This window comes from Phoca vitulina, unplaced genomic scaffold (assembly GCF_004348235.1).
Source record: "Phoca vitulina isolate PV1807 unplaced genomic scaffold, GSC_HSeal_1.0 scaffold14, whole genome shotgun sequence".
NCBI lineage: Eukaryota > Metazoa > Chordata > Mammalia > Carnivora > Phocidae > Phoca > Phoca vitulina.
The window spans coordinates 2534411-2547912 of record NW_022589717.1 but is presented as its reverse complement, the minus strand read 5'-3'; the positions used below and the strand labels follow the sequence as shown (position 1 = coordinate 2547912).

At 34.6% G+C, this 13502-nt stretch overlaps 1 protein-coding gene across 5 annotated transcripts in view; it reads right to left on the bottom strand.

Moving 5' to 3' along the window:
• The window catches only part of SPATA5 (spermatogenesis associated 5), a 335078-nt gene that overhangs the window by 291426 nt on the left and 30150 nt on the right, over window positions 1–13502 (bottom strand). For 4 of the 5 annotated variants that reach the window (XM_032412773.1, XM_032412776.1, XM_032412775.1 and 1 more), the window contains exons 10-11: window positions 13002–13046; window positions 521–675 (exon numbers count right to left, since the gene is read on the bottom strand). In XM_032412773.1, the coding sequence (XP_032268664.1) occupies window positions 521–675; window positions 13002–13046 (200 nt within the window). The remainder of the gene's footprint in view (window positions 1–520; window positions 676–13001; window positions 13047–13502) is intronic. The other variant, XM_032412774.1, reaches the window with a different exon arrangement.

Here is a 13502-nt window from a genome sequence, read left to right as displayed (position 1 = left end):
AAATCTTTAAAAATAAATAAATAAATAAAATGACAGAATTTTAGAAATGCGTGCAGGAACAAGCTAAGTATAGTTATGAAGGGGCAAAGCAAGGGATCATCATGGTGATGGAACTATTCAGTATCTTGATTCTGGTGATGGACACACAAACCTTTATAAGTAATAAAACTGCACAGAACTAAACACACACACACACACACACACACACACACAGTACAAGTAACACCATGGAAATCTGAATAAGATCAGTGGTTATATCAATATGAATATACTGCTTGTGATCCTATAGTATTGTTTATAAGATGTTACCACTGGGGGGAAAGTAAGTGAAGAATACACAGGATCTCCCTAAAGTATTTCTTACAACTGCACTGAAGCTCTAATTACATCCATAAAAATTTTAATTTAAAAAAAAAGTTTTTTTAAAGTTTAGTCTAGGTAGGTTCTTTCCCTGGAGTCTCAGTTTCTTTCAGAGTTCAATCCCAACAGTGTAGCTAGCATGGGAGTACAAATGACTTACATTTGGTACATCAATTGCTACTTCCCTCATGGCACTGGGCCTGATGTCATTCATCCCCTGTAAGAAATCATTTAGAGTAATCTTCACCAATCCAGCCAGCTTGCTATCAGAGAGATTAGGTTGTTTCTTCAGGACTCTCCTTAAGGCATAAAGACCTGTAAAGAGAAAAATAATACAAGATTTATCTTCTGCCCCATAAATACAGACTAAATCGTTACCAAAAAATGAATAATGAACCCAAACTTCACACATATTATAGCATTTAAAATTGTGTGTGCTTGTGTGTGTATATATGGAGGTGGGGGGAGGTGCCTGACGAATATGGGAGATGAAGGCAAAACTCCAAATGCTTAGTTTGGGTGGTAAAAATATGACAAACTGATATGAAATATGAAAAGACAGATACTTTATAAACATGAAATAATACTTACAAAACAACATCCGCAAAAAAGACCATTAAAGAGTTATCTAAATAACCTAGAGAATAACACACCTCTTGCCTCTGCCCTTTTTATTCACAAATTCAACCCAGAGTTATAAATTTTGTAAGGTATTGGCAGAACATCTTAAAGGAAATATTCAGCAGTTGGAAACTGGTTTTGGAACTCAAGAAAGAATCCGACTTTAGAGTTGTGTGCATACACATGAGATCTGGTATTACAGGAATAGCAGAGACCTATAAAATGAGGCTGGAAAGAGACCAGGGATGAAAGAATGAGAGCTAAAGTCTCAATATTAAGAAAGCCTATCATTTGAAAAGCATAAGAAGAAATGATGGTTTTAAAAAAAGACAGAATACAAAGAGATGGAGGAGTGGAATCAGAATAGTAAAATACTGCAGGAGCCAAAAAGATGTTCAACCAAGTCAAATTTAGAGAAATCAAGAATAACTTAAAAGAGATCATGCTGACCTGGAAAGTGACAGATGCAAATTATTTGTTTTTGCTATTTGCTTGCATTTTAAACCCTGACAGAACTAAATGTCCTAATTCCCCTTCCTTCACAGCTAAGTTGCCAGATTTAGAGCCCTTTGATCTGTGACAAAGACCTCTAGGCAGCAAAGTCCCTAGCTATGTGCTCTTTGCCTTGGCGTCTTTAATAAAGTGAGACTTTTGTGTTCCAGTGAATGATGAAGGTCCACTTAGAAGAATTCTCGTCTCAGAGACCCCTTAGAAATTCAGCCTAAATATCCAAACTTGTCCTAGGACAGGAGCTAGCTCCATAATGTTAACGGTCTTTCGTCTAAAACATGGATGCTATGCCTCCGTGAATTTTTTTACAAAGATAAAATGATACCATAACTATCATTTTACTTGCTTTCATTTATTTGAACTTTTATAGAGAAACAGAAGCATTGATACAAGGAAAGCAGACACAAACTCCCAAAACAGAAGGCTAGGTATATTTGCTAGTAAGAAAAAAAAGTGAATATCTCAACAATATTGAGAAAATCGATCTATAGTAATCTTTCCCAGGAAACTATCAATTATTTTCAATGTGAGGAAGGGGTTTGGAAAAAAAGACAATATATTGTTTTGAAAAGCATATACAATATTATAAGTGTATATTTATGAAATAGCAAAACATCTGTGATTTCAAATGCAAACTACAGAATTTAGAGCTGGGCAAAAATTTCCACATCTATGAAGATAGCAAGAAAAAAACAAGTAACTCCCAAAGACAGGAAAGGCAAAAAAATAAAGACAGGAGTTTTCAAAAGTTAAGAAACAGTAAAACAGGACGCCTGGGTGGCTCAGTTGGTTAAGTGACTGCCTTCGGCTCAGGTCATGATCCTGGAGTCCCTGGATCGAGTCCCGCATCAGGCTCCCTGCTTGGCAGGGAGTCTGCTTCTCCCTCTGACCCTCCCCCCTCTCATGTACTCGCTCTCTCTCATTCTCTCTCTCTCAAATAAATAAATAAATCTTTATAAAAAAAAAACAGTAAAACAGAAAGACTGATTCTGTTATGAACACATCCAAATGATAGATAACATATATTTACCTACTATTTCTCAAATAAATTTAAAATTAAAAGACGAAAGTGAGCCACTACTGAGCATATCAATCAAGAGTTGAAAAATAAAGGTTTGAAGTAAAGTCATTCAAGCTAGTAAAGACAGTAGATTAAATCCAAGCACTTACTTTTGCTCCCTCCTAAAACCCCACTACAATGAGTATAAGGGGATTTTTTTAAAGAAACATAAACCTGGAAGGGCAAACAGGAGAGAAAACAATATAATAGCAACAAAAATTTTGGAAACTGAACAGCAAATGAACAAGTCGTAACTGAATATAACTGACCCAGGAAAGCTGACACACTAACATACAGTGAGAAAAATCTGAGAGGAACCAGATTTATGCCAATAGATGCCCCTCCTATTCACCCTACCCACGTATAATCAAAAAAGCTCAAAGTTGGACAGCATAAATCACTTCTGGAAAAAAAAAAAAAGAGAGAAAAATCAGGCTTAGAAATAGAAAAATGGAAGGTTAGGAGAGAAGTCTATTAGAAAGCAGTTAGATCATCAAGATCCCCACCCTAATTGCATGGAGTCAAATATCTTCTCCTGTACCCTACCTCTAAAGATGTCTTCTCTCAGTAAGTAACACAAACCATTTCTGAATTGAGGGGACCCAAAGTACAGCCAGAGACAAGGGAATCATATTGAATAGAGAAATTAGTGAGACTCCCCTCCCTCCTTCTCCACTCTGCTCTTCCCCACTGCTCCCAGAGTTTACTATCAGGATACACCTGCCACATATGTAGGTAAAAGATCCTTCTACAAAGGTACCAGCCCAAGAGGAAAGACTAAGGATACTGACGGGTTCTTTCACCCAAGGAAAGGGCCCATGCAGAACTTACTACACGGAAGACCACAAGCTCACAAGCCCCAGCAATTCAGAGCACCTAATCAATTTTTAGGAACTCCACTCTCAAATACGAGAAAACACCCGAAGATCACTAGATATCTAAGGATGCCTCCTAACAAGCACTGTAAAGAAACAAAATACATAGAAAAAAAAAAAAAAAGCAACATAGAAGAGCCAGCGATAACGTAAGAAGAAACAAATACAAGAGCAGTGGCGCCCTGAGAGATGATTTGGGTAATTTAAGGACTGCAAGCAGTTGGGACCTAGAGAAAGGCTAGCAAGTTTTTGCCTCCCATCCCCAATAAAACCAAGAACTATTCTTTAAATAGAGGTAAAGAATCTGCTCAAGATGAGTTTCTAATGAAGTAATAAGATCAACAAGAGATGCTGAGCAGAGGCTGAGATAACCCCAGAGCCCACTATGACCATGTAGAGGTAGCAAGGAAGGGAGCATGCAGTTAGTATGAAAGAGTACACAAAACACTCTACTTCTTTCTTGTAATTGTCTTCCTTTTCCGTTCATTTCTGCCCAATCTGTATTAAATATTTGTTTTCTAGAGCCTATTATTCTTTTTTTAAAGATTTTTTAACTTATTTATTTGCCAGAGCAAGAAAGCACAAACAGGGGGAGCCACAGAGGGAGAAGGAAAAGCAGGCTCCCCGCTGAGCAGGGAGCCCTATGCGGGCCTCGATCCAGGACCCTGGGATCATGACCTGGGCGAAGGCAGACGCTTAACCATCTGAGCCACCCAGGTGCCCCTGGAGCCTATTATTTTTTCTTTTTTATTCTTATGTTAATCCCTATACATTACATCATTAGTTTTAGATGTAGTGTTCCATGATTCATTGTTTGTGCATAACACCCAGTGCTCCATGCAGAATGTGCCCTCCTCAATACCCATCACCAGGCTAACCCATCCTCCCACCCCCCTCCCCTCTAGAACCCTCAGTTTGTTTTTCAGAGTCCATCGTCTCTCATGGGGGAGCCTATTATTTTTTAATTACAATGCCCGGCTTGTTATTTTTCAACCTTTCCTCATTTCTAATTTAAGAATTTCAGGTTATAAATTCCCCTGTAAGCACTGCTTTAGCTATATACCACAAATTTTGATATATCTCCATTGTTCAATACTAAACAGCTTTTAATTTGCATATTATAATTCAATCAATGAGTTATTTAGAGTTTTCTAATTTCCAAACAATAAGATCTTCTAATTTATTGATTTTTAACTTAAATGAATTTTGGTCAGAGAATAAGGTTTGTATTAAGAAATTTTTTGAATTGTAAATTCATAAATGTTCTTTGTGTGCTTCAATATATATGTTTTTGGTTTCATTGTTCTAAACATGTATCCCTTAGGTCAAGTTTGTTGATTTTGTTGTTCAAATCTTCCCTATCCTCAACCACTGACAGAAATGCATTAAAATTCTCTCACTAAAATGGCTGTTTTGTTCATTTCTCCTTGTAGTTACAGAAAGTTTTGCTTTATAAATTTCACAGCTACCTTTAAAATAGTTACGCCTTCCCAATGAACTGAACATTTTATCAATATGCAGTACTCATCTTTATCTGCAGGGATGCTTTTTGCCTTAAAATTATTTGGTCTAATATTAACATAACTATAATATAATCCTTACCTTCTCCTTTCCTTGGGTTCTTTCAGACTGATTTATGTTTTGTTCTTTTTACATTCCATTTGCCTCCTATACTAGTTTTGAAGTTATACTCTTTTTCTATTATTTTAGTAATTATACTGGAAATGTTAATGCATGTATTTACATTAGAAGAGTAGAGTGAATCAAAGTAAAGTCAATCATGAAGCTGCCAAGAAATTAATAGGAAAAGTCAATGAGATAGATATCCCACATTATTTTTCTGCAGAGAGGGTTTTTAACATCTAGGAGGAACATTTGTTTGTTTTTTAAACCTCTATTTTTGTCCGTAGTTAATTCTGCTCTCTGTATTTCATTTGTATCTTTTTTTTAATATTTTTTTAAAGATTTTATTTATTTATTTGTCAGAGAGACAGAGAGACAGAGAGAGAGAGTGCACAAACAGGGGGAGCGGCAGGCAGAGGGAGAAGCAGGCCCCCTGGTGAGCAAGGAACCCGATGTGGCACTCGATCCCAGGACCCTGGGATCATGACCTGAGCTGAAGGCAGACACTTAACCAACTGAGCCACCCAGGCATCCCTTCATTTGTATCTTCTTTTCTCTCTCACCAAAAATACCAATAGTATACTCCTGTCTCTTGAATGGACCTTGGTCTGACTTCATAATCTTAAAAATCTTTTCAAAGAATTAATTTTTTTAACTTTGTTGTTTTGCTCTGTATTCCATTAAATCTAACCTTATATTTTTAATTTCCCTCCTCTTGGGTTTATTCTATTGATCTTTTCCAAATAACTCAAGCTGAAAGCAGTTATTTTTAACCCTTATTTCCTAATAAAATATATTTATTCTGATTTCATCTTAGAGAATATTTAAAACAGAATTTTTACTAACATTCTATTCTTAATATCTAATTTGCTGTATGATGTCTTTTGTAGCTCACAGAGATTATTTAAATATTATCTGATTTAGTTTTCAATTGTACCACTTATTAAATTACTGACTTTTAGCTTGAAAATCATGCTTCCATACCCAGCTCTGAGGCTGAGACTGCGAGCTACTTTTTTGCTCCATGGTAGACTTTGCCAATGCTAGAGCAAAGCTGAAGAGGGAAGAAGGGACTTTATGTCCCACAGACTTCCCATCTGTTTGCTATTCCCGTGACCATCATTCTACCAACCCTTAAGGGACACCAGCACAAACCTAGCAGTGCTACCTTCTCAGAACACTGAGTTAGCCTTCAGAGTATCAGGCTGGTGCTCTTCAGGCATCTGAGTTACAGCTCATCTCCTAGGTTTTAATAATTTCAACTTTTCCCTTTGTTTTCCCAGCCTTAGGAGGACAGCTCCTTCCTGTAGCTGCTACCTTCCTTTCAATTACCTAGTTAACAATTTTATAATTGGTTAGCAATTCTTTATATGAAATTTCCTCTGTAAAAGTAACTGGTATAGGTTCTATCTCCTAATTGGATCATGACAGAAATAACAATCCCATGAGATTTTTTTAGAATTATCCTTTTTCTCTCTCCTGATTATTATATTGACTGACGTTTTTAATAAGTGAGAGCAAAATCACTCAAACATTTTAGGAGGATAATGTAACTTGACTCCCCAAATCCAAATATGAACAAGAAAAAAATGTTTCTCCCTTATGGGCATAGGGCAAAAGTTCTAAAGAAGATACTAGTTAACTAAATCTAACAGTGTACTAAAAAATCCATATATTCACAATCAAAGAGTTTATCTCTGAAATAAAAGGCCAGTTCAGAAAAACTATAAACTCACCACACTGACTGAATTGAGAGTAATTATTTTTACTGATCTAGAAAAAAAATATTTGGTAAGATTCAACATCTATTTGTAATGATAAAAATAATTTAAAAGGCTCTTAGCAAAGTGTATTTGATTAAGATTATATTCCAGAAATCTTTAACAAACATTACACTTAATGAAAAGACCTTATATGCATTCTCTAAAATTGGCAACAAGACAAAGATGCCACTATTATTATTACTGGATAATTTCATCGTGGAGGTCCTGGCTACTAAGAATATAAAAAAAATAAAAGTGAGAGAAAGGTAAAAGGATAGAAAGAGACAAAACTTCCATTACTTGCATATGACAATCATCTAACCAGAAAAGCCAAAAAGATCAGAAGAAAACTAGTAGAATTAATAAGAGAGTTAGGGGCGCCTGGGTGGCTCAGTCGTTAAGCGTCTGCCTTCGGCTCAGGTCATGATCCCAGGGTCCTGGGATCGAGCCCCGCATCAGGCTCCCTGCTCGGCGGGAATCCTGCTTCTCCCTCTCCCACTCCCCCGCTTGTGTTCCTGCTCTCGCTAACTCTCTCTCTGTCAAATAAATAAATAAAATCTTTAAAAAAATAAAAAATAAAAAAAATAAGAGAGTTAAACAAGGCTGAAGACTGACAAAAAAATTATCAATATAAAACTTCTCTACACCAAGAAGAGCAAATTTAAAAAACAATTAAAAAAAAAAAGACACCATTTGCAATAATCACAAAAATGATATATTAGCTAGAAATTAACCTAACAAAAAAACATATAAGACCTCTATGGAGAAATTTTAATAAAGAGTAAGATATGAATAAAAGAGTGACATTCCAGGTCCTTGAATGGGAAAACAATACCATAAAAATATCCATTATATTCAAAACAATCTACTTATTTTAAATGCAATCCCAATCAAAATGCCAATTGTATATTTTTAGTAAATCAGAATAAACTTTCTCTAAAAATAGGATTGAAGAATAAAGGCCTATATATAACTAAGTCAACAATAATGCAAGTAAATAAGTAGAATTTATCTTACCAGATATTAAGATATACTACAATTAGTAGTATTAAAAATAGCATGTAAAAGTTATAAAACCAAAGAGACCACAACGGGACACAGGGTTCAGAGACAGATCCATACATATATAAATTTAATATACGATAAAGCTCTGATAATCTATCACAAATCAGTGAAGAAAGCATAGAGTATTTAGTAGTTGGTAACTGAATAACGGGAAAATTGGTTCATTGTGTGACTCCCTAGGCATTGGGTCTCCAATGAATTATCCCCGTAGACAACATTTCATACATGCTGACTCAACTCATTGCTGGAGGAATTAAACATGTCCTATGTGTCTCCACTAGGAGAGAACTCTTAGAAGTTTGTACCAAGTTTCTTCCACACTTTGCCCCATGTGCCTTCTCCCTTTGTTGACTCTTCCTTGTATCCTTTGCACTGTAATAAATCACAGTAGTCAGTATAACTATATGCTAAGTCCTGTGACTCCTCCTGGTGAAGCATCAAACTTAGGCATGGTCATAGAGACCCCAAATATGTAGACAAATACAAATGAATAAGAATTGTATAAAACAACATTTGGGGGGTAAAGAGAATCAAAGTATTCCCAAAGTGTTTGTACTGTTTTTGCATTAATCTCTAATAAGTCAAGGAGACATAATACAATATGTAGGATAACCACTAAAAACAAATTAAAATGTATAATGAAAAAGATAACAGGAGGAAGATAAAATAATAAAAATACTTGCCTATTCCAAGAGAAGGCAAGAAAACAGAGGGGGGGAAACAGAAAAGGTGGGATAAATAGAAAGAAGGCAGATTAAATCTAAATATTTAAGATATAATCCAAATTTAAATGTATTATATACATGAATTAAGACTGACAGCACAGATGGATTAAAAAAATAACCCCTCCCCCAAATAAATAAAACCCAAATTTGTGCCGTTTATAAAAGATGTATTCTAAAAATACAAAGATGGAAAGATTGAAAGTAAAAGAATAGAGAGGGATGGTGCCTGGGTGCCTCAGTCGGTTAAGCATCTGCCTTTGGTTCAGGTTATGGTCCGAGGGTCCTGGGATCAAGGCCTACATCAGGCTCCCTGAGCATGGGGACTCTGCTTTTCTCTCTCCCTCTGCCTCTCACCCCTGCTCGTGCACTCACTCTCTCTCAAATAAATAAGTAAAATCTTAAAAAAAAAAAAAAATAGAGAAAGAAATACCATGCAAACATAAACGAAAATAAAAGAGTGCTCCTATATTGACTATCAAACAGACTTTAAGCAAGAGGTATTACTAAACATTTCAGGATAATAAAAGGGTCAATCCAACAAGACTATATAAAATTCTAAATTAATACATACCTAGTAACAAAAGTCTCATGATATAAAAAGCAAAATTAAGTAGAACTGAAAGGAGAAATGGCAAATGTGCAACTCAACTTACAAATTTTAACATATTTCCCTCATATACATTTATAGATATATAAATATACATATTTATAGAAGATATAAAAATAAAATTATCCCACTTACCCTAATAGGCATATATAGAAAAAAAAAATCTAAAATAGTAAAATATCCATGCTTTCAAGAGTACCTGGAAGGTGTACCAAAACTGACATATGCTGAGACACAAAGCAACTCTCTAGGGGCGCCTGGGTGGCTCAGTCGTTGGGCGTCTGCCTTCGGCTCAGGTCATGATCCCAGGGTCCTGGGATCGAGTCCCGCATCGGGCTCCCTGCTCAGCGGGAAGCCTGCTTCTCCCTCTCCCACTCCCCCTGCTTGTGTTCCTGCTCTCGCTGTCTCTCTCTCTGTCAAATAAATAAATAAAATCTTTAAAAAAAAAAAAAAAGCAACTCTCTGTATATTTTAAGTAGTGAAATCAAATAGTGAAATCAAAAAGTGTATGTTCTCTGACCACAGTAAGAATTAATATTAAAAATCAGTAACAAAAAGATACCAAAAAATACATTAAATATTTGGAAATTAGTTAATATATTACCAAATTACTCATGGGTCAAAGAAAAAAAATCAAATAAACATTATAATTTTTAAAAACTAAATAATAATGAAAATATAACATGAAAATTTGTGGGATGTTGTTAAAGCTGTACTAAAAAAACAGTGATGGGCATAATGCACATATTAGGAAAGAAAAAAGGCTGACAGTCAATGAGATGCTCATCTTATAAAATGAAAAATAAAATACACCAAAAAAGAAAAACAGTAGGAGGGAAATAATGAAGTTAATGAAATAGAAAACAAATATATAATTAAAAAAAATTAAAGCCAAAGTTTTATTCCCTGAAAAGGCTAATAAAACATATAAACCTATGGCCAGATGAATCAGGGCATGGTCTCACCAGTGTGAGAAAAGACACATTACCAATATCAAGAATGAAAAATAAGACATCACTACAGAACCTACAGATATTGAAAAGCCAGTAACAGAATACTAGGAATAACCTTGTAGCAAATAATTTGAAAATTTACATGAAATGAAGAAATTTCTAGGAGAAAAAGCTTATCAGAACACACAAACAAAAAAAAGTACATAACTGAATATTCCAATAGTTATTAAATAAATTTATTCTGTAATTAAAACTTTTTTCACAGACAAAATTCCAAACACAAATGGCTTCATTGGAAAATGTTACGAAGTATTTAAGGATGAGTATAACACTAAGCTTACAAAAACTCTTCCAGAGAAAAATAAAAGCCAGAAAAATTCCCAAACTGACTCATAAGGCCAGCATAGCCGTGTTCTTCAAATCTTAAGAGTACATTATAAGTAAACAAAATTAAAAATGAAGCTCTCTCATGAACATATGTGCAAATATCCCATCCAAAACATCAGCAAAAATGTAAATAAAAGATTATACATCATGACAAGATGGCTATGTTCCAAGAATATGAGGTTGGTTTCACATGTGAAAATCAATGAACACCATTCTCCATATTATTAGAAGAGAAACAATATTGATTATTTCAAGAGACACAGATAAGTAATATCATAAAAAAATCAACAGTTAATTATAAAAACCAACCAGAACTAGATGGAAATTCTTTACTAGAATAGCTACAAAAAACATGGAGTGAATATAATTCTTAACTGTAAAATGTTAGAAACTTTCTCCCTAGGATCAAGAATGAGTAAGAATAACTTATTACTTATACTAAAGACGATGTTAGAAATCCTAACCAGTGCAATAAGGCAAAAAAAGAAATAATAAGCATAGAGATTAAAAAGAATGAAATAAAACTGTCATTATCAGTAGACTATATACATGTAAAGCTATAACATAATCATATACATAGAAAACTCAAAGAATCTATTTATACACTATTAAGACTAATAAGTGAATTTATTAAGGCAGGCAGACACAAAGTTAATACACAAAAATTTACTTTTCCTAGGTAACAGCAAAAAACCCCCAAAACTACAAAGTAAAATTACTGCATTCAAAAAACCCTAAATACCTAAGAATAAATATAATGAACATTATGCAAGACTTCTTCACAAAAAACTTTGAGAGAAATTGAAGACCTAAAATAAGTGAGGGGATCTACCATATTCATGGATTGCAAAGATGTTAACTTTCTAATTCTCCCCAAATTGATCAAGAGACTTAAAAATTCCAACTGAAATCCAGTTTGGGGTGGGGGAAGCCTACCAAGCTGATTTTTTTGTAAAGATTTATTTATTTGAGAAAGAGAGACAGACAGAGACAGAGAGGAGCAGGGGGGTGGGGAGAAAAAAGGGAGAGAGAAACCTAAGCAGCCAGGCTGATTTTTCAAGTTATAAGTAAATGCAAAGGGCCAAGAACAGTCGAGACAACCCTGATGAAGAAGAAAAAAGGAAGGCGGAGTACTTATGCTCCAGAAATTAAAGCTTTTAATAAAGCTGAAGTGATTAAAGACATTTCAGTAATTCACACAAGGATAAAGAGGTCAAAGAAACAGAACAGAGAATTCAGAATAAACTCAAACTCTTGATTTATGACAAAGGTAACATGCAGTGCAAGGAAAGACAGATGCTCATTTCATTAACTGGTGCTGGTAAAACTGATTACCTACATGGAAAAAGGGTATAAATTATAGATGGTAATGTGAAAGACAATAAAACATCTTTAGGATTAAAGAAGATAATATAAAATATTCATGACAGTGGAATTAACATAGATTTCTTTTTTCTTTCTTTCTTTTTTTTTTTTTGAGAGAAACAGAGTGTGTGAGCAGGGTGGGGCACAGGAAGAGAGAATCTTAAGCAGGCTCCATGCCCAGCACGCAGAGTGAAACTCAGGGCTTGATCTCACGACCCCAAGATCATGACCTGAGCCAAAATCAAGAGTCAGATGCTTAACCAACTGAGCCACCCAGGTGCCCCAACAGATTTCTTAAACAGAATTCAAAAATCACTAGTCACAAGGGAAAATACTGATAAACTGGTTTCGTTATATTTATATACATTATAATAAATATATTATATAGTCCCAAACTTCTGTTCCTCCAAAGAGAATATGAAGAGAATAAAAATCAGAAGACATTAAAATATACATATATATATCCAAAAGTCTCATAACCAAGCTATATTAAGAATTCCTACAAATCAATGATTTTTTTAAAAAAGCAACACAATGGAAAAATTGAATACATACCTGAATAGTAAAAAAGGTTCTATGAATTGTCTATACAGAAGCCTTTATTAGTCTTAGTATCAGTGAGGGCTTAGTAAATAAGTTGACTTGTGTGCAAATATACTATACTTTGCACAGTATGTATTGTGTATACGATTTACAGTCCTCACAGTGAGTTTTCATTTTCAGAATATGTTTATACAAATGGGTATGTTTGGTATGGGACTGGGAGTGAGAAAGAAAAAAAAAACAGGACTTGAGGAGAGATAAGAGCATTCCTTATGTTTAATTAATGTGAAAGTATTTTTTAAAAAAGTTCTTGATAAGAGAAGCACGATGCCATACCTGCATTACTTACTCGCCAATTCAGCTACAGTTCATATTAAAGGCAACTATTAAAATATTAGCCACTGAGAAAATATACATTCATCAACCACAAGTTACTCCTTCACAGGCACTCTTCTTCAATATTAATTCATTTATTCACTCATTCAAAATATTCACCGAGTACCTCCTAAACATTATTTATTCAACAAATGTATTGAGCTCTTACATGTATGAGTCCACAAGAGCAAGAAGCAGATAAGACTCTCATAGTCTGTTTAAAAGAGAAGACACATAATGGCAATTATTATAAACTGTGCCGAATATTATGACATGGAAAGAACAAAGTGGTACAAAAACACATGTCAGGGACATCTAACCCAGTTTTGTGGGATTAGTGACAGTTTGGAGTTAGACAACCTTCAGAGAAATCATTTAGTACATTCTTCTATTTCACAAATGAAGAGAGACTAAAATGTGGGTCCAACCTAGTCAGACCTGAAAAATGAGCTGATGTTAAACTGGTAACGTGAGAATTGAGGCCACAGAGGCAGCAGAATATTCTAGGCAGAGGGAACAGTATATAAAAAGGCCTAGGGACAAGAATTAGCATAACTTTAGAGATTATGAGGCCCTGTAGAACAATAAAAGACAAAACCCCTGTCCTTAAAAGAATTCACACTTAGAAACATAAAACAGTATGTTTTAAATAAACCTAAATCCATCTCTA